Source organism: Periplaneta americana, chromosome 1 (assembly GCF_040183065.1).
Source record: "Periplaneta americana isolate PAMFEO1 chromosome 1, P.americana_PAMFEO1_priV1, whole genome shotgun sequence".
Lineage (NCBI taxonomy): Eukaryota > Metazoa > Arthropoda > Insecta > Blattodea > Blattidae > Periplaneta > Periplaneta americana.
Window position 1 is genome coordinate 14,231,448 of NC_091117.1, and position 25,997 is coordinate 14,257,444.

The window sequence follows — 25,997 nt, forward strand, 5'->3', positions numbered from 1 at the left end:
TAGAACCTCTATTATCTGTGGTAAGTAAGGGGGTGAACTGAACGGTTAATCAAAATAGCCGGATAATCCGTACCATAAAAGATTTTCATATTGAATTGAATTTAACGGAGAGGGGCACTATGGTCCAGCACTGTGACCTGTTGAGGTATATTGAGCTAACCCTCTGGTAACGCATTCCCAAACCCACAATGGCTGACCACACTAAGGTTCTCTGTGTGAGCAGGCAACTCCACTCGTCCCTAGACCAGCACCTTCCATGCGTCACCAGCCGGCGTTCGAGGAATGCTACGGAATGATAACGAAATGGAGAAATGGTGTCGGAATGATGTAAATGTCTAATATGGGGAAAAATGGGAGAACCCTGGGGAAAATCTAAACTGCGACCTTGTCCACCACAAATGTTACTATGTTTTTTTTTTTTAATGAAAAATCCCAGAAGAATTTAATAAATTAAGTGTGTAATATTTTGGCCCACAATTTCGTAATTTCCTTCGTGGTCTTAATTCAATTATTTGACCTCCCAATAAGAATCAGTTAAAATACTTATTAAAAATTATTGCAATTATTATGTATGATACAACTATTAAAATTATAATAATAATTATTAGAACATGATCATGGAAATAAAATTAATTGTTCTATAATAGGCGATGCTCTATCCTGTAAGTTTATATTAGCTCATGTTGTTATTATTTCTAACAAAAGTTTTCAGGAATACTTTATATATGGAGCTTAAATCCATTGCACTTATCTGCCATATTAGAATAGTAAAATAACAATATTATTAACTTGCTTAATGTGCAATGTAGTGGGTCAGGAGTTCATTAAAAGTTTGGTTGTCAACAACGGGTTCTTAAGGGCCAAGAATTGATGTTTGATGATTGTCTGCAGAAAGATAAGAATAGTAGAAGTCTCTTATTGTAGATTTACATACTTTATGCACTTCAGCCTTGTTTTCTTATTAAATCACGTACAGTTTCTCCTTTCTCAAACCTCTCAATTATTTGTAATTTTTTTCGGTAATTAACACAATACGTTTTCTTTTAGCTACTGTGGAAGACATTTTGCATAAAAGTTATACAATATGGCCATCGAATAGTAAACATAAGAAGAGACTGGTACACGTATTTGTAGAAGTTGTTGATGTAATTTATTTGAAAGCAGACAGTGATTGTTTTACAAGTAGACTATTTCTGTTGCTGATAGCAAAGCATTCCTACTACATACAGTGTTACTTGTAAGAGAAAAGGCTTGTAATAACCCTCTGTAGAAAAAGTACGCAGAAACAGAACATACAGTACATAGGCTACTCCATAATTTTTTCTCCAGTAAAAAAAAAAAGAGAAGGAGCTAGAAGAAAAAGTAGGATAATCCGACAATTGGTTAATAATGTGACGGATAATCGGGGTTCTACTGTATTAACGTCTTTGCTTGTTTATAAGTCCTCCTATTCCATTCCTCAAAGGTTTCCCACATATTAGTTAACATCCTGTATATCTTACACAAAACCAACAGGTTTCTCAACGTGTATTCTGTATATAAACATTGTTAGAGCAGGTGGGCTGAAACAAACAGTGATAAAAGAATGATGTCAATGATGTACAGCCAGGTTCAAAACACACCAATACTCCTGCGTAATGGGTTATTATATCACATACAATAATAAATCACGACGAAAAAGAGAAGCTAGGTACCCTATTATGAGATTTCTGCTTCACACCTAAAAAACTCACTACATAATTCCTGACTTTAACGACGATAATTAAAGAGAAACAAGTTAAAGTAAACGTGTAAGGTAAGGGTTTAATCTTTTAGATGCACATGGAAGGCATGGAGGTAGAGAGTTATGCTTTCATGAACTGGAAACTAGAATAAGGTGGTGTGGTCGGTACCGTGTTTCAACTGCATTTTTACTCTGGAAGAGAACCAGCTACTGAGTTGATTCCTGAGCTGTTTGATGTTTGGCAATGAGAAAAGTCCCACCACCTGGGATTGAACCTGGGAACTACCAGCCTGTAGTTGGTTAGTCTGTCAATTGAGCTACCTAGTCTTAGAAATAACGGTAAGCTCAAAGGTAATTTAACAGCTATGATAAACACAAATTTAAATTTAAACACAGAAATAAGAGACAATGCCAGATATTTTCTCAAACTTTTAAACTCAGCTGTGGCATTGTGGTCTAAGGCATCCTGACTCGCGTTACAGAATGCATGCTGGTTCGAGTCCTCATGGGGGAAAAAATTTTCTCACGAAATTTCGGCCTGTGTATGGGACCATTGCCCACCCAGCATCGTGATGCACTTGGGGAGATACAATGGGTAGCGAAATCCGGTTATGAAAGCCAGCTATAATGGCTGGGGGATCATCTTGCTAATCACATGATATCTCCATTCTGGTTGGATGATCGTCCACCTCTGCTTTGGCATATGGATGTGAGGTCAGCAACTGGTTGGTCAGTCTTGGCCCTTAAAGGGCTGTAGCGTCACGGATTATTATTATTATTATTATTATTATTATTATTATTATTATTATTATCATCATTATTTTAAATTCAAGTGATTAAATGCAAATGAAGCCTCTACTATGTACTATCGAATATACATTTAGTGCAATTAATTCATAATTTACAGTTAATTCCCGATTTACCACGCAAATCGTCTGCAGCTGCATTTAGATTGGCAACAGGCCATGATTGTTTGGCCAAACACCTGCATAGAATTGGAATATATCAGTCCCCTAACTGCCCATTGTGCAACTCAAACCAAGAAATGGATTCGGAACACCTCAAAATCTGTGCTTCATTGGCTGACCATGATAATATCTTTGAAAAATATTGGAGTGCAAGAGGTCAAATGACTTTGATGTCAAATACCTGGCATTAGAAAAAAACAACATTTGGTGCAATGGACATTGGATAATCTTAGAAAAAGCATTTAAACACAGTAATTAAATGTGTTAGGTTTTCGTAAAAAGCTCTTTTTATGGTAAAACAGTTTATTACCGGTTGTTCTGTATGGTTGTAAAATTTGACTCTTATTTCGAGAGAGGAACAGAGGTTAAGGGTATTAAGAGAATAAGGTGCTTAGGAAAATATTTGAGGCTAAGAGGGAGAAAGTTACAGGAGAATGGAGAAAGTTACATAATGCAGATTCTTCACCTGACATAATTAGAAACATTATATCCAAACGTTTGAGATGGGCAGGGCATGTAGCACGTATGGGTGAGTGCAGAAATGCGTATAGTGTGTTAGTTGGGAGACCTTGAAGGAAAAATATCTTTGGGGAAGCCAAGGCATAGGCGGGAGGATAATATTAAAATGGATTTGAGGGAGTTGGGATATGATGGTAGGGACTGGATTAATCTTGCACAGGATAGGGAACAATGGTGGGCTTATGTGAGAGCGGCATTGAATGTCCAGGTTCTCTAAAAGCAATTTGTCAGTAAATTAAATTTGAAGCAAGTCTGTGTAAGGAACATTTGCCAAACTACTGCAAGTGTATGGCAAGTCTAATCTATGGGTACGTGTGTGCAAAAGCATATTAAAGACAATATACATAAAATGATAGTTCTCATGTCATCAGTCTGTATAAATTAGTCTAGTCTAGTAGTCTTTCACGAACATTGCTCATTTGGTCCTCAAATTTATTACAAATTATTATATTCTCTTTTTTTATACTACTTAATGTATTATTATTATTTTATTCTATTTGTATTGTTATCAGTATTTATTTGTATTTTTGTATATATTCACAAAATGTAAATTTGTATTTATACAAATAAATTTGACATTTGAAAAAATATTTTGAAAAATTTACATTCATACCACTGAAGTAAATTGAAAGCTACGAATAAACTCTAATCCTTAAATGTGTGATAAGCCTATATGGCGTCATAATGCAGGAAGGAGGGTTCTGAAATGTGAAGTTGTGATCAGTTAATGAAGAGACATAGCCTAAAGTAGAGAACAAATGAAGTCAGGTCACCAGTACGGCTGTGGAATAAAACAGAAACTAACCCAGAGTGAATATACTCAAAATAAAATTAAAGCCTGTAATTCTCTACAATTGCGCTACAAAGGAAAGCAATGACTTTCCATCACCACCAAAGACACTATGGGACAGCGTGGAAGATTGTGGGGGGGGGGGGGGGGGGTGTCCCTCCTCGACTTCACGAAAACTCGCTTTCTATCTACATATCAAAATGTGTATATGCAAGGCATACCAAAAGTCTGAACTAATCAAACCTAACCTGTCAATGATCCTTGTTTTTGTTTTTTGTTTTTTTTTTTTTCATTTTTTCCCCTATTACGAAGGAGAGGCCCGAAAGCTTATACCTCAGCTTAAGGTTTATTTCACCAAATGGTCACGCTCTTGTACCTATGAATACAGCACGCTGCACTGTGAATTTAACCCACATTATGGTAATGATTTGTGAATGGATGATGGCGAAATGAGTCCGAGGTCCAATGCTGAAAGTTACCCAGTAATTCTGCTTCATTTGGTTGAGGAAAAACGGCGGAAGAAACTTCAATCAGGTACAGTGTTGCCATATTTAGCGATAAGTCACTAAATCTAGGGAATTTTGAATCAATCTTGGCGACAAATTTTGTAAAATATTATTAGCGACTTTTATGCTGATTTTTATATCCTTCCACTTTTTTATTTAAAGTTAAAACATTCAACTGAAGTCATGCACTTCTTAGTTTTAGGAGAGGCATGGCTGCATTTCTGAGAATTCTAATTATTCATACGTGAAAGCCCTGTTCTCATAATATATATTTGCGATCAGTGATCAGGGATAAAAGATGCTGATTCAATGATTCTCACACGTTAGGTTTCTCTCTCAATGCTACTGCTCCATCACCCATAAACGGTAGCAACTTTGACACGTGACGAGTCACGAGTTGCAGCTGATGTAATCTTGGTTCTTCCCCACAACACGGAGGTTTTCCACTCTGAACCGACCCGAAGCAATTGAGTTTTGGAATTTTATGCCGACAGTTCCTGTGAAGCAAAAGAGACTAGTTTTTGCTGGTTTTAATATATCTTAGAATATTTTAAAAAACGGTTAGACTTCAAAAAAATTGTGATAAAACGCTTAGGTGAAAATTTCCACAATTACAATTTGCCAGAAAGTGTAGTATCAATGATTGGATCAAGTGCAGTGCTGTTTTCATACCTTCCACCTCAACATCACAGCCGTCAACAACCAGACTCCGCAGAAGAGGGTGACGACGAAGAAATTATATTTTTGAATAATTTCAAGGAAAAATTGTTCCGGGGATGGGTATCGATCCCGGGACCTCTAGTTGAACATACGGATCGATACCCGGCCCCAGAACAATTTTTCCTTGAAATTATTCAAATCTGCTTTACAGGAAGCTTTACCTGAAAGACTAGATTTGCATAATTATATTTTTCTCCGCATATGTATGCTTTTCTTATTTTTATTTTGTGATATTTCTTATATTTTTAGCGACATTTCTGGGGATTTTTTTAACAAACTTTGGAGTGATTTAGCTACTTTTTGTTGAAAAGTTAGCGAGATTGTTGGGTGATATGTTGGCAACAGTGATAAGGTAATTTGTTTCAATCAGAATTTGAATCCGAGCCTGTTTGTTTCAAGGTCAGACATGCTAACCGTTATTCCATAGCGATGGACATCTTCAACATTACAAGAGCTCCCTATCTATCTCGGTGGACATACTCAACCTTACAAAAGCTTGCTGTCTATCTTGCCATCCTTATTCCGGTGGGACATTGGCATCGCCTCTCAATTAGTTTTTTGTTTACAGTACATTACAGTAAGTTATGTATGACTTGACTAGAAGCCATACCTCTCTTTGGTAGCGCAATTGTAAAGAAATAAAAAAAAAATCAATCTTCTTAATGTATCCAGCTGTTTGCTGACAACATAAAGTCCACTACAGTCCACTGTAGTCTATTCAGTTGTTGTTTTTCACGTGAAATGAGGGGTATTTTGATCGGTGTTCATTATAATTAAATATGTCCCAAACCTATATGCACACACTAGAATTATTCCAATTCAGAAAAAACTACGTAAACTAAAAGAACTCCAAAAGGAAATAACATTTCAATGGATACCTAGTCATTGTGGTATACCTGGAAATGAGAAAGTCGATAATATTGCAAAAAAAAAATCAAGTGTAACCTGAAACTAATCTGAGAAATGAAACATAACCTAAGCAAATCGAAACTAACCTAAATAATTCCCATAGCTATATCGGCACCTCTATAGAAATCTATACCTGCATGGGTAAATAAGAAACAATACTGGGTGTTCATTTCAAAGTGTGCCATGACGTCACTGTTGATGAGTCAGCGATTTGAAGCGAGTTTCGGCTTTTCTGTCAGAGAAGTTGCCTATTAATCAAGGCGTTCAATCTGAAATTGAGAACGTGTACGGTATAACTTAAACGTCGTAGCAACAGATGGCGATCTGTATGGTATGTGTGCTACCATAACCTCTTTCGAACTATGTTTTGCGCGGCCAAGTCGTATGCAGGGTATTTGTTATCATTGGTTGCGTATGGCAACATTCCACAATACAAATCAAATGCTCCGTGTCCATGTTGACCGACGAAGTTAATGTCAAAAAATACGTAAGTAATCGTCTTAACCCTCTCCCCATATCCCGACAGTAAGAAAAAACAAACTTTAGTATGTTTCGAAACAGTTCACATTCCTGCCACTACCGGCATTACCGTACGTATCGGTAAGTACTCTTCTGAATGAACGCCGTACTTGCTAGGCAACTTCTCTGGCAGATAAGTAATACCTCTGCGGAAGTGTAGGAAGATTGAATTCTCTAGGCTCATCGGCTAGCCATATGACGACATACAGCGAGCCATGACACACTTTGAACTGAACACCCAGTATATAGGCTAAGTCTTCGTTCAGATTCTAGATTTTATTTCTTAACAAAACTAAAACTAGATAAGGTTAGGTTGTTTAGTTCTGGTTAAGTTTGATGCGGAAAGTTTACTTTCCTTCAAGATTACAGTTAGTGCATAGCAATCTACTGATTAACATTAAAGATGCTCCCAACCTTGTGATCAAATAGTAAACAGAAGTCTGAACAATTACCTGTGGAAGGTCTGACCGTGCTGCACCAGCTGAATTGGATTCTCGCTCGAACCCAAAGGTTTTGTTGAATTGAAATTGGTCACAGGCATCCGTGTGAGGGCTGCAGACACCATGTTCGACACTTCGGGGGTTGTAGTCGTGGGTGTCTTGTTCGTAGACGACGGGTTGATGGAAACAATTTTTGGTGTTGTCGTAACAGCACCAGTGGTAGCTAATAACCTCCCTGCAGACGGATTGAAGATGCTGGTGAACTTAGTGTTGTTGGGCTGAAGAGTGCGGTTGGTCGTGCCCCCTGCAACGACCCTTATCATACCGCCACTGGAAGAAGTGCTGGTTGCCAATATACTCGCAGAGGAAACTGCATTTGTATTTGAACTTACAATAGGAATTCCTGTTAGACTTGCATTGGTACCAGCAACCACCTGAGTTGAGTTAGTCTGGTTGGCTGTGGACAAAACCAGAGGAAGCGTTGTTGTAGTCTTCAGTGTGGTTGATATTAAGCTGTTTGGATTTACGAGAGATTGTTGATTTCTGCTTGAAGAAACAAAAGACGAGGAAAGTCTCCCTAATGGAGTATTGCTAAGTTTTGTAGTCACTGAAGAACTAGTAACGGTATTGCTCCCGGGAAGAATGACGTACGACACTTTAGTCTGTTTATCATTTGTGACACTCGACCCACTGGTTCTAGAATACTGGTAACTGTTCAGAGACACAGATGGTTGCACAGATATTGGTACTGATACCGGTTGATGAAGGGATATAGGTAGCGAAACTGTTTGCTGCACAGTTGATATGGGTAAAGTCACAGGCTGCTGCACAGACGAAATTGGTAAGTTCGCTGGTTGTTGCACAGAAGACGCTGATAAGGGCACAGACGAGATCGGCGCTCGTATAGAGGCACTGCTACTAACAGAAGGGATCGGCGTAGTTGCAAAACTAGTTATATTATTAAGTGTGACACCAACGTTATTTGTTTGTTGCAGGCTCACTGTAGGGGTCCCACTTTTAAGTTCACTGTCAATATTTGTAAACTGTCTGTTCTGGAGGATGCTACCATCATCGTCTTCATCTTCCTGAATTTTAACCGTATACGTCATTTGTCCATCTACAAACTGCGGTATTAATGTAATGGGTTGATTTTGATCACTAATAAGAGTGCCGACTGTGGATGATAACACCCCCATGCCCTCATCTGATGACTCCAATACCTGCCCACTATTATCAATACTTCTACTGCTATGGGCCAAATTTGTGCAAGACGCATTCGTACCCAATTCATTTTCGAACATAACCTCATTTGAGGTTTGTTTCGCTTCATCTGAATACACCAACTGGGTGTTTGGTTCATCGGATATGTATAAATTATTTTCAGCTGCATGATCAGGTAAATCAGATTGGATTGGTTTATCATCACCATCAACCGAAAAATGAAGGCCTAGAGCTTCTGCTTGCTCTACTGTCAATTGAATGGTATGCGTTTCACCTTGATCCCCTTGAAATATTGCTACTAAATTGTCATTAGCATCTTCATTCTCAGGTACTGGTGCGGTATATTCGTCATTAGTTTCTTCGACTGCATCTTCTGTTGTAGTCGACACTTCTTGCAACGCCTGTTGCAATAAATCTGCGTTTATTTCATTTATAGAATTATCTCCTGCATCTCCTTGCAAAATAATAGTTTGTCCATTTACAAGAAGAACTCGTGTTTGTTGAGATGTTTGGTCGTCTGCCATTGTTTATTAAAATATAACTCATTGCAATGAGAAATAAAAGCAATGCAATTCATTTATTTTTATTTCTATTAACATAATCACAAATGAGTACTACCTCTTGTATCCTCGGAGTAACACGATGACTGCCTTTAATGGTCCAGCGTCTCATATCAAACTTTCGCACTGCTTCCATTTTCTATTTTCTTCACACTGGCTCCCACTGGCTGCAATACACCAGCGCGACACAGCGGAAATCAGCGTAACGCAATCGAAGTACTAATGCCGACTTCTCCGAGCATACAATCGATATACGCGAGATTCGGGCACGATATTCATAACAACCAATAACATTTCTGACGTTTCTAATAAAAAGTACAGAAAATGCTGTAATTAAAGTTACAAAAATGATTGTATATCTGCAAATCAATGCCATTAATGTTCGTTACTCATACACATAACCACCGAAACAATCACTGACAGTGTAGTCTCGTGAAAGTAATATTTTACCTGTAACAATTTGTATTTTCCTACATTGTAGAAAGAAATTAATCCAGAACCTACATAATGACATGACATGAACCAATATGCAGCACTTCCTATGGGGGAAGTTGGTGTTGGTTTTAGTCGCTGTAGTGGCCGTTTTACAAGTGGTGCATCTTATACTTTTGAGTAGATTAGAAGCAAAACACCATCACCATGAAGAGCAAGACGACCGTTCTGTTTCGTCTGGAAATGAGGTTAGAATGAACTTGCCAAGATCAAATTATTTTATATGCCAGAACACCACTGTAATGTTATGTTGTTCATTTATAGGCAGAAGCAGCATTTGCATCACTGGTTCGATCTCTTCATCAAGGACGGGTCTTAGATACTAGTGGAGAGTACCAGTTAGTACCAAATCTTGCCCCTGGGACAAGACAACCACCACCACGTCCTCCCAGCACTGTGCCAGATATCGCTCTAGTCAGCCAATGCTCATTTAACCATTTGCACCATATAGTGCCAATGGTACAACGCTGGCAGGTATTGCCAATAGACCTGCTTGTATTCTATTCTCTGTCGCATTCTTTTGTTTTTTTAACGACTTAATGATGCATTTCAGGGCCCCATCTCTATCGCAGTGTTTGCTGAGGACCACGAATTATCAGAGGCTTTGTGGGGAATTGCAGGTCTACGTTTGTGCTACTCTGCAATCCGTCATAATGTCTCCTTCCAGCTAGTTTCTCCCCTTCCTGCAGGAGGACGGCCCCCCCTCACCGTCCCACCTGATCCCTCACCGCCTTGTCAGATTCCTTCACCAGAAGCCAATCAACAGAAGAATAACTACGCAGGGAAAAGACGTTTTCCTAACAATCTCCTGCGAAACGTTGCCAGGCGTGGGACGTCGGCAGAATTTGTTCTTGTGGTGGATATAGATATGCTTCCCAGCCTAAATCTCAGGCAGGTTAGTTTTGGAAGAAAAAAAAGATTTTACCAGTATGCAATGGAGGAGGAAAAAAACTGGCCATCCTATCCTATTATATCCTGCCTTAGTTGCCTCGCTTTTGATGTCACTTATGAGTTCAAGCCTGTCTTTGGACAATTGATTAAACAAGCAGTAATATTATATACTAGCCATACCCGTGCGCTCCGCTGCACACATTAGAAATAAATATAAAGTAATTACATAATTAAAATAGGACGTTCGATCCAGGGAACATTCGTGTTTGATAGAAGGATAAATCGTTTAATATGTTACTTAATTTAAATTGCATCCAAATAATTAAAATGCGATCATTTTGGTCCAGAGACCACTCATTGGTGCAATGACAATTCTTTTAACATGTTTCTAATTTTTATTATATGCAACCATAGTTTAATGAACATTGACATCATTTAGATTTAATGTTTATACTTTATTTTACTTGTTATAGGTTTCCATTGAATTATGATAATAACTTAATTTTAACCCTTGTTTTCTACGTATTCAGTAAATGGCGTTTGGCCCACTATGGTTCTGAACCCTTCAAATAAATTATATTATATAATATTACATTACATATATTATATTATTACATTATATTATATCAGAAATTACTGTAATAACATTATAGCATATGTCCATCTAAAGAAACTACACTTTCCGATGGTGAAATAATAATTAATTATACAAATCGGTTAATTTAGCTTCCGATATTACTTCATACAAACACAGAAACATTCTCTGTAGGCTATCTTTCATAGCTTTCGATTGTTGCTGCCCAAGGCCCCTTATAGACGAAGTCATTTTTTTTTTATTTCATTTATACGGCCTTAGATGGCAGTTATTTTAATTTTAAACTCATTTATCTCATTAAATATCAGTCCTATCAAAATTTTTCAAGGAATAAAACTTATCGCAAATTATTTTTAAAGAAACTTTTGTTATGTAACATTTTTCACAAACATCAATAATAAGCGAGATATTTCGATTTATTTAATTCAGGCCCCCTTATAACCCCCCTTTTAAATAATGTATTTTGAATGCCATATAGCCTAAAATCTAAGTTACAACGAACATAATTTATATTCCAATTTTCATCGAAATCCGTTCATCCATTAACGCGTGAAAAGGTAACAAACATACAGACAGACAGACAGACAGACATACAAACAAAAATTTCAAAAAGGCTATTTTCGGTTTCAGGGTGGTTAATTATATATGTTAGGACCAATTATTTTTGGAAAATCTAAAATTACCAGAAAAATTTCGGCTACAGATTTATTATTAGTATAGATGGGTACAGATGCCCATGCCCAGGTATTTGAGAAATGGGCAGCGTATAGTCACTACATCAAAACATAGGGTTGCCACTACATCAAATCCGAAATGCTGGAAATCAAGATCTGCATTCCGAAAATAACTCTCAGGATGCATAAATGTCTCGGTTTTCAACAAATGAGAAAGGAAAGAAAAGAAATAGCATTACCTTTCTTTCCACACAAGTTTATCTTCAATTTATAGGTATGGCAGCTCAAAAGGGTTAAAAATAGAGAGCTTGACCAAAAAAAATAAATATGTATATACAACATTATACTTGTTTTTTTGAAAGATGGGACATGACAGTTAAGTAGCCGAGGTTGGAACTACAGTGCTATGTTGCCAATATGGACTACCATGCTTCCAGCTGATGGAAGCTAGCAATTGACGTTAAGATGGCTGACGTTAAAACTTTCATTGACAATTGACGTAAAGGTAAGAAAACAATACAAAAATCGACAGAGAATCAAACACCAAACGTTCCAATGCTAACATTGTGTGCACAATAAATGTCGCCAAGAGAGCTATTAAGCACTCGCCACGTGAAAACGGTAAGTTTGGCAACTCAACCATTGTTACCATAGCAACAGGCCTATCACGCGATGTGACGTTCAGTTGTCTTTCCGATCGCAATGCTCCTGTCATGTCCCATCTTTCAAATAAACAAGTATAGATTAAAGTTCACGATTCAGCTAGGTTCATATTGTATGAAACATCTGTTTCATTGGTCTGTCAGGGACAAGTCTGGGTGTGATTATTGTTCTAGGTATTATACCTACTCTGCCTCTTTCTTCAGAGTTTGGGATTTGAAATTAGTTTTATCCCTGGTCACATATATAACAGATTGACCATCCACATGTTAAAAACGGTAACATGTGGAAAAGAACAACCACCAGGATCGCCGTTGTCGATTGGTAACGACTGCTAGATGGCAGTACAGTTACGCCATGCAATTCAAAAGTGTCAATGTGATTTCTTCTGCAGTTGCTAGATGGCAGCATAGAGAAATTGATAAAAGTTTCCTTCAAAGTCCATAAGGCTGTTCAATCTGTTAATATGTGATCTGAGGTTATATCTAGCAGTACTGCCTTCTTCTAAATTCCTTGGTAATTTTAAAATCGCGTCCAGGGTCCAGGTACTGCCCCCTGCTTCTTTATTTTTACTTTTTAAAATAATTATTGTCTTACTTGCTTCTTATTCAACTTTGTATTTTACAAGTATGAATTAGCAGTAAATAGTAGTGGCATTACTATTGAGTACCAGCAGTAATAATAATAATAATAATAATAATAATAATAATAATAATAATAATAATAATAATAATAATAATAATAATAATAATAATAATACCATATTTACCCACACACGAGCGCAACTCAGAATCGGCAGGCAAGCGTCTTAGGCTACTGGCATAGCCCAGTCGCCTAAGACGCTTGCCTGCCGATTCTGAGTTGCGCTCATGTGTGGGTTCGATTCCCGCTTGGGCTGATTACCTGGTTGGGTTTTTTCCGAGGTTTTCCCCAACCATAAGGCAAATGTCAGGTAATCTATGGCGAATCCTCGGCCTCATCTCGCCATCACCAATTCCATCGACGCTAAATAACCTCGTAGTTGATACAGCGTCATTAAATAACCGAGTAAAAAACGAATGTCAGGTAATGTTTGGCGAATCCTCGGCCTCATCGCCAAATACCATCTCGCTATTATCAACATCGTTGATGCTAAATAACCTCGTAGTTGATATTTATTTATTCGAATGACAGGTACATAGATAACTTATCCTTGATCTAAACACAACCTCAAGATTAAAACAATATAACTTGATACAACTTAAAATTAAATCTAATAAAGACCTAAACAAAATCCTTAAAGAACTAAACAGAGACATGAGGCTTCTCGCTTCCCAGTATCTAGCACTCATAGATGATACAGCGTCATTAAAAATCTAACTAAAAAAATTTACCCGCGCATTTAAGTCTACACAGAACACCCCACCTTCTTATTCGGCCCTTTACCTGCGCGCTTAAACCTACGTACAGCTACAATACCCTACCCTTTTCCTACAACTCCTTCTCAAACAACTTTCTTCAGTCGGCCGTAATTATGGAAATTTTTATGATCAGTTTATTTTCTTTGGTGCATTGAAGTCTCTGTTGACTCTGATTCTGATTACTATGTTAAACGGAAAGCTCTTGTTCAGATGATGTCATATTCATATTTAAATTGTCTTGAAAATGTGATTATCCATTGTAAGGGTTCACATAGAGGAAAAATTATAAAAGACTTTTTTTTTTCCTTCGAAAGAATTTAGTACACACAAATACTGTAAATGTATCCTTTGACGTAACATAATGGGGTATGTACTACTGCCCATGATAGTACGATAAGAAATTAGTCAAAATTAGACCATCCGCCTAATACGCAGTTGCTGTAAATACGCTAGTGGCATGCATTCAGGGTAAGCTACTGAAGCACTGCTTCGGTAACAATATATTAATGTCATTATAATCACACTGCTATTCAATAATATCTAGATAAAACCGACAGATTTCTTTAAAACGTATAGAACTTAGAGCTATATAATATGTTACATTATTGGTATGAGCATTGTGAGCGAACCGAAGCATCGTCACTTCCACTTCGGCTGAACAGCAAAGGAATTGCGCGCGCACCTCTGATGGTCACGGGCTATGTGCGTCTGCACCCGACAATCCGAAGCGAGCATGGGTTGTGACGTCACTGTTACGTGTGTCAACTAAGAGAATGCCTGCAAGAGCAGGGTGATGATGTCTACATGTATTATAAAAGAGCTTGTGTTGAAGCCCTTTTCCGCTCATTCTTTCTCAGAAAAAATGAGATGATAATAATAATAATAAACTTAAATAATGGAAAATAATGAAATTTAAAATCATTTGAATCATTTTTTATGGTCAAGTTTATAGAGAAGGAGCTGCATCACGCAATATACTCTAAAACAGTGACCGGCATGTTCCGTGCTCTGTGACGTCATACGATGTATCCGCCCTGCTCTTTGCTCGGCAATCTCTGCATACTGAGCACAGCGTGGAGAGAAGGTTCATCTGAACAGTGGTGGTGCGGGTCTATGCACTGACAGAGCGCGATCCATTCTTCTGAGATAGTATGGGAACAGCACAGTTACAATACATTTGTACGAAAACAAAACTGTACAACCATGATAAATCAATGTAACAAAATATCTTGGTTTGTAATCAAATTTAATGTACTTACAATAACATGAAACTCATAATACAGCCACTTGCAGAAGCGTTCGCATATATAAATGAAATTCCGAAACTGCTATAATCATACAAACATATAAATAAATACTTTAAGCAGTACTGCAACACTTTATCTACTCGGAAACTTGAAAACAGTGTTTTTTAACACACATTTTTCTACATATAATACAGATTAAACTACATAGGCCCTATCTTGGTGAGTAGTATGCAAAGTATATTTCAACTTTTGAAACACACCATCACTTCATGTCACTACCATGCCCAAGCTAAACGCTTTGTCGAGATTTTTTTCCTCTTTTCTCGCGTACTAATTTTGCAATATTTGGAGTCATAGCCTGGCTAACACACAAGCGAAGAATATGTTTCAAGTTCAGATCAGACAGGTGGTTTCTATGTTGTGGTTTGCAGATCTTCATACAAGTACTGTTCACATACATACGTAGATCCGAATATGCTCAACATCCTAGCAGCAAATCTATGCAATCGAGGGAATCTTGCCTGGGGAAATCTTCTATAAAATGTAGATAGATCATTTTGTTTTCAACAGTCCCGTTCTACTGCTGCACTGACGCCACTGCGCTGGTGTGTGCTAACATTAATACGACTCAACTGCTCACTCTCCCAAGCTCTTGCGATCTGACTGGCTCTTACGTCACAACTGCAGCATCTGCCGGCCACTGCTCTAAAAGGTCGTCTCTAAAAAGTCTTGCTCCCTAAACAAGAACTGAAATGATATTCCTGTATAATACTGTGTATTTTCATTCAAATATTACAATTAACAATTATTATAGGGTATATTAATATTTATTCGCGAAGAGTCTATTTTCGGTTAAAAAGAGTATATTTTAAGGACTCTTAATGTCTATTTTAGGCACCTAAAACAAACATTTTAGACCCTACTACTCATCATCTATTAGATCTTTTTATTCAGATTTTATAATGCACATACGAACAAAGTTATTGTGAAGAGATGGTTGCTTCACGCCAGGGGCTGGCTGAAAAGTCAGAGTTTAGTTAACAATATTACTCTCTGTTTGTACCTGCAGGATTTTTACGACTTTGCTGTAAAGAGTCGTCTATTCAGCGAGACTCACCACGAAGACAAGACTGTGTATGTAGTACCTGCTTTCGAGGCACGAGAAACAGTAACACCTCCTCGTACAAAATCAGAGCTGCTGCGACTTGCAGATGGTGGCGACCTGCGGCCATTTTACATTGAGCTGTGTTGGAAATGTCAGGTATTGATATTTTTAAAAGTTGGTGCTATTGAACAGTGACTTACGCAGAATTTTGTTAAGGGAAGGGAGGTTATTATTAAAATTGTTTACATTAATTTACATTACCAGTATTTTAAATGTTGTGTGTTGTTTTATTATTATTATTATTATTATTATTATTATTATTATTATTATTATTATTATTATTATTATGTTACGGTATATTTATTACTACAGTCACGTCGCTGTTATTTCCGGTGTGACTCCTCCTCTTTGCTTACGTCTTAGGAAGTGAAGGCTCCATAAAGTCTAGGTACGTAGTATCGTTCGCCATATTTGTTCTTTCGTTGCTGAGCTACCAGACGAGGAATCTATTTGCCACACCGTTAAACATTATCATGTCGTAGCTCCTATGATAATAAATCAAACGCACTGTTATTGAGCAAATAACGTCCTCGTGTGCTTTCTGCAAACGCCAACGAAAGAACCAAAATGGCGGGCGATTATATTAAGTATTTATCGAGCCTTAGGAAATGTATAACGTCATCAGTAACGAATGACAAGATGCACACGTTTAAATTTAGCTGACCTACAACGTGATTGACTGCCGGAAATAAGAGCGACAGGACTATATTAAACTATGTTCTAATAGTTGAACATATTCATGAATATCCTTATAAAATCTTTGAAACGTAATGTTTTCACAGCCATCCAATTTTTTACTTTTTTTATCTGCCCCAATGAGAATGTTAGATTCTCAATTGTCTGTGGGTCAAAACAGTTCTTTACATGTCTTCTTAATATTACAATCTGTTTAATGCATTATGGCTGTTATTCATAGCTTATTTCATTCCCTTCATTATACGCTCTTAAATCTTACAGTAAATTGTATTTATTTATCCTAATTCCATTACCGGTACCCTAATTTCCTGTATAGACATTATATGCAGTCATAGGGATTTCCTAAAATCTCCCATTATTTAATTCTTTTATTCATAGTGCTATGTTGTCTTGCTACAGGTTCACACAGATTATGAAGCCTGGCAGAAAGAACCACCTTCATCAGGACTTGCACCACTTTTCGAAGTCCTCTGGAAAGATCCATGGGAACCATTTTACATTTCACGGAATTCTGTTCCATTTTATGACGAAAGGTTCAAACAATATGGCTTCAATAGAATCAGTCAGGTGAATATGGCTGAATGACACACTCACTTTCTTGTGATTAAATTGCAGTGATACCAACTCTAGAATTTTCGTTATTTTCTCGTAAAATGTTTGCTGTACAAATGTCTTGAAGCAAAAAATGGGGACAGAGGCTAGCAGTATTGTTACTAATAAAAATCACCCACCTCATAAATAATTTATGAGATAATACATATATATTTACCCATAGTTACACAGATGCTCCAAAATTCAGTAAACATCCACATTTGCTCCACTGGTGGATTGACAATGTCTAGATGACACTAGTACTCTAATTTCCTCCAGATGTTTTGTAGCATTTCCAGTGACACAGATTCACAGCATGAATTCTCTGCCGAATAACAGCATCAAAGAAAGTCATATAGTATCTGGTGACCTAGAAGGTCACGTAATGGACATGCTGTTCCAATCCATCTCCCTGGAAAATGTTGAGTGAGGCTTCTTGCTGGAAATAGTATTCATAAAGTATTCGAAGGAACTGCATAATTTCTCAGTAAATCATCTCTGTTATTGTGCCCTCCTCTAAAAGAACGGTCCAATAATAGATTTTGAAGTTATGATACATAGCATATTCAGTTTCTGACAGATATGCTATACAATTAGATCATTTAACAGTGTCAGAAACATAAGACAAGAGAAGATAACATGACTGAAAAATTCATTGTCATCATGTATCCAGTGCAACATTTCTTTCACAAACTCAATCTGTTTGGTTAGCATTTTTGTGGTAACAACAATAAAAACAATAGTCAATATGAAAGCAATACAGAATATAAAAATTGAATTGTTTAGGAAACTTTAGAAATGAAAAGTTTATTCTGCAATAAATCGTTTGTGAAATATATATATAATTTTTATTGGTAGTAATTCTGCTGGACAACAAACAATATAGCGAATGTTCCTTATACAATAATTAGAATAATGATAAGAGAAACAGAAGTATTTTGAAAAAATATGCCCTGGCACTTTTTTTTTGACCACAAATTCCACTTGAAGTCTCAAATGTAGAAAGACAACACTCCAGTTCTTGAAGATACCTCTATATGCATTCTGCTAGAATGGTGATGTTAATTCATTTCAGGTTTGATAGGAGTATAAGGAGGGATCCTATTTTGTGGTGAAATAAAATAATATTGGTGCGTTAAGAAGGTATAAATTGGTGGGAATTTCATAATGGAGACGAGACAGTTATGATCACACTGAGATAAAAAATGTCCAAAGAGAACTGAACTTCCATCTTTCTAGAGTATATTTACAAAATACCAAACAATAAGTAGCAATATTTTTTCATTTTACAATGCTTTTTATTTCATCAGTACTTAAAAGAATCACCCTGTACTTTCTCCAATAAATTTTTTGCATTTCTTTTAGGTATGTGAACTGCACGTAGCAGGATACAAATTCTCTGTGCTAAATAACGCATTTCTAGTTCATCGAGGACTGAAGACCACAGCATCATTCCACGAAACCAAAGACTTGGATCAAGAGAGAAACAGACTTCTTTTTCGGCAGTTCAAAACTGAACTCAGAGAAAAATACCCAGAGTCATCGCGGAGATGTTACTGACGAAGAACTGTGAACTCAATTCAACAAGTTTCACTCTGTCATGTTGAATTATTTTAGAAATTCCGTGGAAAATTTCATCTTCACAGTTGATGTACAGATAGTTGCCAGACAGAGAATCTGGGAGTGCATTGAATCTCCATTTACTTCAAATTAGTATTTTTACATTATGACGTGAATTTGTAGATAGCAAGTGATTGTACAAATAAAAACATGATATTTATGAAGACAACTATACGTTTAGGACTTCTGTATCGTTGCAAGATCAGTTCTTATTTCTAATAATGTCATCACTTACCACTGACAATAAGATGTAAATATATTTACCGGTATATTACAACTAGCCAGAAGTGGCAAGTGAATTTAAGAAAAGTTTTCCTACATTGCTACGAATTTTCTCTCTGAAACACTTTTGGTCCGTCAGTTAATACTGAGTCTCCTTTTACACGGAATTATTTATTTAAATTTGATGAATATTGGTGGTTTTTACACATTATCTTAAGAATGATTGAAATTATAGGTCACTAAGCACTGACTTAAGGGAAGAGGGTATCTCCTATCTCCACCATGTTAAATTTGTCATTTTTAATGCCCCTTTTTTAAAGAACTATAAACTGTAGAATAATAAATTTTTTTCCACATACATTTACATTCTTTGCCCACAATATGACATTTTTTCAGATCAAAACCTTAAAAAATATAATGAAAACATATAATGAAGTGACTATAATAGCATTTAAATCCATTAATATGTCACATCAACGGACGTGTATACGTCACCAAACATCGTAAGATGAGGATTACATTTGTAAAAGTTTCTTTCAACCCATAAGCAGTGCTGACTAGATCAGATGCTATGGACAGTACTCTATATAACAGAGTCGCCAGTATGAAAGGATGATTTCAAGCCTTTGGCGTGAGACGAACTCGATAGCTCAGTGGTAGAGTGCCTGACCGGAGAACAGGAAGTCGCAGGTTCGATTCCCGCTCGAGGTTGTGAAATTTTTCTTTCATACCATGGCATGATTGTGACTATAATAGCATTTAAATCCAATAATGAAAACAATTTTTTTAGTAATAACCCCTTTTTTTTTTTTTTTGGCATATTTCTAAAAGAAGAAACATCTGTAACCGTCATAATAATAATGCTAGGAAATTGAAAAAAATGTCAAATCATGCATATATGTAAAACAAATACACTGTAAAAATTTAGATGCTCTGGGATGAATAGTTTTACAGAAAAGGAACGTGAGGCTAGAAAAATGAAAGTTACGGAAAAACTAAAAAACAAAAATAATTCATACTGTGATATTTTTTAAGTTATTCCTCTCAAAAATGTCATTTTGTTGTGTGAAAAAAAATTCATTGCTCTACAATTTATAGTTCTTTAAAAACAAGAAAATTAAAAATAACAAATTTAACATGGCACATGGCGGAGAGAGGAGATACATTTTCCCCTCAAAGGAACTGGATAGTACAGATGACCAAAACCCACAATTTGAGTTTTTTTTTGCATTTTTACGTATTACCCAAGTCAAATCAAGGAGTTCTCACTTAATTTTGGGGAGAAAACGTGTCATCAGTGAAAGTAAATAATTACTAGGAAACCGTTTTCGCTACAAAAAATTAAAAATAAGCATGAAATATGCTTTAAATGTCGAAATATGCACGAACAAACACGCTTTAATCATCCGAATTAAACATGAAACATGTAATTACTAAATTTTATTAAGATATGCAACTCCGATACAAATATGCATTTACATATATTTCCCATCACTAATTATTATTACAAATAAGCCTTACATTATTTCATTTGTCAATCACCTGAAGATAAGACATCTGTCAGAGGACAGTCTTAGGGCTGGATCGTTTGCAAAAGATTCGTCAAGATGTACCCTACAGCCTTCCTGCCCCTAGTTGGTGCCCCTCAATCTACATGCTACTTCTGGCTGGTCTTTCTGTAATTATGTCTACAAACAACCTTCATATCAGAGGCTCAGAATCGGTTGTTGTAATAAATTATTACCTTTCCTGCATCATCAGATCACAACATATGTTACCAGTTACCTAGGGTATTTTTTAAAATTTAGTAATAAAGATATATACACGTAATTTCTTGTTACTTTTTTCACTCTGATTTAATCTGCATTCATTCCCTATAGAATTTTGTACACAGCATAACACGCGCTAGAATAACAATGGCTGATTTGTCGGCATTTCCAGTCTACAACTGCTAATCTATTGACAGTACACCATAAGAAATGACACCCATGTAACAGATGGACACAAAGAAAGCCAACACTTCAAGTGTTTATTCAAGATCAGTATGCTTCAAATTATGATTCAGAAGTTACTAAGTTTCCAAAACTCTGTTATAAATAAAAACATAATTTTATTCACAAAAGAATGGGGTTTATGGTAAAAAAAAAGCAACTGAAATAAAATGAAAACATGACCGCCATTTCGTTCCTTAATCAGTATATATGGCATTAAGAAGTCCTGCCGAATGTTTGTTCTGAACTTTTTTAGATACCGTAAAAATTGCTTCATTTCTTCAGTATTAGAAGGTCGACAAGAAAAAAGAACTTTCTTTTAGATAAGCACACCCATGAATCAACAGGGTTTATTTCTGGTTACCATAGTAATTAGATATTAGCAAAATGTCGTTTTATGATATGGTTTACGGTAGTATTCATTAACAGTCCTTTTGTTGATTATTTATTATTTTCTACAAATTTTCCAACCAGCTATGAAAATGAAGACAGATAACAAGGCCATATCTGAAACCATTAGAAGTTAAATCTTTAAAATACGTTGCAAAATTCTCTAGATCATTCATAGGAGTCATGAATTAGAAAAATTGGCGTTTGCAGAAACTAAATTGTTATTTCGAGGAGTAAATGTGAGAGAAAAAAAAGAATAGTGTGAATAGCTTTCATTTGTTACAGTTCAAAACAAAAGGTTGCTAAAGTAACCAAAATAAAACAATTGAAAACAAATACTATGACCTTAAATCCCATTCTTTTTGTGAATGTTAGGTGTTAAGTTTGTGTGTAAAGCATCCTGACTTTTTAAAAATACCATACATCAATGTTTTCGGAATTTTGGTTTGTTTTGATTTTGCCGAAATTCTGAAAATAAATGACTGATCATAAATACAGTAGTGGATAAGTGCTCAGTTTTGTTTCATATTCTGTTAATACGATTTTATTGCATTCAATTTTAGTATTTCTGCTACAACTGTTATTTGTTTACAATAATATGCATTATTCATGCCAAATTTTCACTTGAAATGGTGGAAATAAATTGAATTCTACAGACAAATGCAGAACAGACACACTAGTTACCATTTTCTGAGCACCAGACGTACTTGAAAGCATTTCTCTCTCATTATAATAATAGTACTGCAATAACTAGTACCTACCAAAGAAGACTGGAAGTAGACAGTTACCAATCTCAGTTACAGCACCGAACATAATAGTTTTTAGAAGAGTAAAGTTACTGTACTTTACTGTTGTATATCCAGATCAACTAACAAATACCTAGAGAGCAGATTATCTATGAAACATGAGCATATGTTCCTTGTCGGTCAGCAACAAGATTTTGCAGTTAAATATGTGGCACTAGAGACAGGGGTTCTCAAACTGTGCGCCATGATGCCCTGGTGCGTCACCAGTCTTTATCTGGGGCATTGCAGCTATATGGGGAAACTAAAATCTATGAGTATAATGTATAATGAAGTGCAACATGCAAATTTTCAGTACGTGCACATATTTATTTTATTGTAATGTATCTTTAAATTAAAAAAAATACAAGCTATTAACGTAAAATACTATTTTATACTATCTCAAGGGAAAAATTGGAACTCTCTGCATCATAATCCACAGTTAATTCCCGATTTACCACGAAAATCGTCTGTAGCTGCATTTAGATTGGCAACAGGCCATGATTGTTTAGCCAAACACCTGCATAGAATTGGAATATATCAGTCCCCCAACTGCCCATTGTGCAACTCAAACCATGAAATGGATTCGTAACACCTCAAAATCAGTGGCTTGCCATGATAATATCTTTGAAAAATATTGCAGTGCAAGAGATCAAATGACTTTATTGTCAAACGCCTGGCATTAGAAAACAATTTTTTTTTTTTTTCAAATATCACCAAATCGATTTTTTTTTGGTACCAGGGGCAGGGGGGGCGGTGTCATAAGAAAAATGTAACATGTGAAGGGAGATGTGGTCTCAAAAAGTTTGACAACTCCTGACCTAACAAAATACTGTTTATTTTTATTTTTTAAAGTTACATACAAACCCATGTCGTGCAAGGGAATGCTGGAACTCTTTTTTTTTTTTTTTCTTTTCGTTCACTTTAACACATATTAAAACTATAAAACACAAATTTTCCTAAATTTGTAAACAAAAAAAAAAATAAATAAATAAAAAAAGGTAATATATCTTAATTACAGACGGGCATGTTTCAACACTGTTGTGGTGTCATCATCAATGTCCTTTGAACCACTATATTTTTTTTTTAATTTTTTAACACTTCTAATGTTTTAATTTCAGAAAATTAGTGCTTTATGCTGGAATGTCTACTTTCATTTTCCATACATTTTTTTTTGTATTAACATAACTATGTAAGTGAAACCAAATATTATCCAAAAACAAAATCAGTTAAGCATCAATTTCTACTTCATGTACTTTACTCAATTTCATTCACAAAATCTACTCCTAAATACTGGATTATCCACTTTAAGTTCCTGCATAACAGTAGCTTTATACGGTTTTAACTTAACTTAGTAGCCTCTGGAACGGAAGTGTAGTTAATACCCGTTTGCTGAGGAAGATGCTGAAGAGAGATTTTAGGCGAATTTTCCACCTGGTGCCCAATGTCATCCAGAGTTTTTCTGTGAGCACTCTACGACGTATTTTTCGTTTCGTATCTCGAACACTTCCTGTTTCACGAAATTTATTAACCAAATTATGAATCACAATAAGACTTGGAACTCTGAATACCTGGGAATGTCTCTTGAAATAATCTGACAGCACAAGTGGATTCAGTACGAACATAATTAATCATAAATGAACATTCTTTGAAGAATAGAATAATTAGGCCTACTATTTTCCATTTCACCTTTCCTTTCCTAGCAGACCATATACTGGGTGTTCATTTCAAAGTGTGTCATGACGTCACTGTTGTTGGGTCACCGATTTGAAGCGAGTTTCAGCTTATATGTTAGAGAAGTTGCCTATTATTTAAGGCGTTCTTCAATCTGAACTTGAGAACGTGTACGGTATAACTTGAACGTCGTAGCAACAGATGGCGGTCTGTACGGTCTGTGTGCTACCATAACCTCTTTCGAACTGTGTTTTGCGCCGGCAAGTCGTACGCAGGGTATTTCTTATCATTGGTTGCGTACGGTAACATTCCACAACACAAATTAAATGCTCCGTGTCCATGTTGACCGTCGACGTTAGTAATGTCAACAAATACGTAAGTAATCGTCTTAACCCTCTCCCCATATCCCGACAGTACGTATTTCCAAACAGTTCACATTCCTGTCACTACCGGCGTTACCGTACGTATCGGTATGTACTCTTCAGAATGAACGCCATACTTGCTAGGCAACTTTTCTGCCTCTTAGGTTATGCACCTCTGCAGAAGTGTAGGAAGATTGAATTCTCTAGGCTCATCGGCTAGCCACATGACGGCATACAGCGAGCCATGACACACTTTGAACTGAACACCCAGTACAATCACCAACAAACACGTGTGTTTAGTATCCACTCGCCACTCCATACAACCCATTAGGCACGGCTCCCATCCACCCAAAACGTCGGTCAAGACCGAACTAACCTTACATTGGAGTTATGCCATGCTCACCATTCATAGATAATCCGTTCATTATTAAGGACATACATTTATTTCTGCACATATCTGATTATTTTGTTTTATTGTAAAACTTTTGTAATGTTTATATGTCAGACTATTAAAAGATCTCTTAGCAATTGCGTAATATTATTGAACCTGCACTGGCCTTCATTAAAAATCCCAGTAAATTTTTACATCGATTTTCGAGAATTCTAGGAAACATGGCGGGGTCAAAATTAATTAATTCTAAAAAGTTATCCGAAAAGTGATTGGATGACATTTCAACTTCATTTTAATTATTATTATTTGTTTTTGATATTTTATTTCATAATAATTAACAAAACTATAATTGTAATTATTATCGTAATGTCGATATATTAAAAATTATGCAAATAAAATACCAGACATCAAAACGACAAAAATAATAATAAGTGAAATGTTACTTTCAACTATTTATTTAACAAATAAAAATTACTATGGCACCCAAGTGCCTTCGTAGCATATACAGGGCTTTCATTTCAAAACTTCCCAGTCTATGTAACTATATAATTCAAATTGAATTTAATTAAACACAAAACATGTAATTTAGATATTGAAAGAGAACTTTAATAATTACAAGGGAAAAACTGTTCTGGGGTGGGTATCGATTCCGGGACTCTTCGCTTAGCGCACGAATGCTCTACTGACTGAGCTACCCAGGAACTACACCCGACACTGTCTCAATTTTTCCCTTTATATCCACACAACTCAAGTTGGCTGACAAGGCGCCAGAAACCCAACTTTACGTGCACAAACGCTGTGTGACTACTGGGTGTTCATTTCAAAGTGTGTCATGACGTCACTGTTGTGAGTAAGCGATTTGAAGCGAGTTTCAGCTTTTATGTCAGAGAAGTTGCCTATTAATCAAGGCGTTCAATCTGAACTTGAGAACGTGTACGGTATAACTTGAATGTCATAGCAACAGATGGCGGTCTGTAAAGTCTGTGTGCTACCACAACCTCTTTCGAACTGTGTTTTGCGCGGGCAAGTCGTACGCAGGGTATTTGTTATCATCGATTGCGTACGGCAACATTCCACAACACAAATCAAAATGCTCCGTGTCCATGTTGACCGTCCAAGTTAATGTCAACAAATACGTAAGTAATCGTCTTAACCCTCTCCCCATATCCCGACAGTAAGAAAAAACTCACTTCAGTACGTGTTTCCAAACAGTTCACATTCTTGCCACTACTGGCGTTACCGTACGTATCGGTAAGTAATCTTCAGAATGAACGCTGTA

At 36.3% G+C, this 25,997-nt stretch overlaps 2 protein-coding genes across 2 annotated transcripts in view; one reads left to right on the top strand and one right to left on the bottom strand.

Annotated features, from left to right (window-relative positions):
* Window positions 1-9,077, bottom strand: part of LOC138708016 (platelet binding protein GspB-like) — a 28,627-nt gene extending 19,550 nt beyond the window's left edge. The window contains exon 1 of the mRNA XM_069838154.1: window positions 7,107-9,077. Coding sequence (XP_069694255.1) covers window positions 7,107-8,839 — 1,733 coding nt within the window. The 5' untranslated portion in view covers window positions 8,840-9,077. The remainder of the gene's footprint in view (window positions 1-7,106) is intronic.
* A 56-nt stretch (window positions 9,078-9,133) lies between these two features.
* On the top strand, window positions 9,134-24,855 carry LOC138708082 (beta-1,4-glucuronyltransferase 1-like). Its single transcript, XM_069838284.1, has 7 exons — window positions 9,134-9,255; window positions 9,357-9,555; window positions 9,632-9,841; window positions 9,921-10,262; window positions 15,904-16,095; window positions 17,095-17,262; window positions 18,652-24,855. The coding sequence occupies exons 2-7, from the start codon at window positions 9,403-9,405 to the stop codon at window positions 18,844-18,846; spliced, it is 1,260 nt and encodes a 419-aa protein (XP_069694385.1). The 5' UTR covers window positions 9,134-9,255; window positions 9,357-9,402; the 3' UTR covers window positions 18,847-24,855.
* Window positions 24,856-25,997: the final 1,142 nt, after the last annotated feature.

Excerpts from the sequence above, each read along its gene's own strand:
- LOC138708082 (XM_069838284.1), top strand. The coding sequence starts at position 9,403 with ATGCAGCACTTCCTATGGGGGAAGTTGGTGTTGGTTTTAGTCGCTGTA. Across the intron at positions 9,556-9,631 it reads CTGTTTCGTCTGGAAATGAG|GCAGAAGCAGCATTTGCATC; the intron begins GTTAGAATGAAC and ends GTTCATTTATAG. Across the intron at positions 16,096-17,094 it reads AGCTGTGTTGGAAATGTCAG|GTTCACACAGATTATGAAGC; the intron begins GTATTGATATTT and ends GTCTTGCTACAG.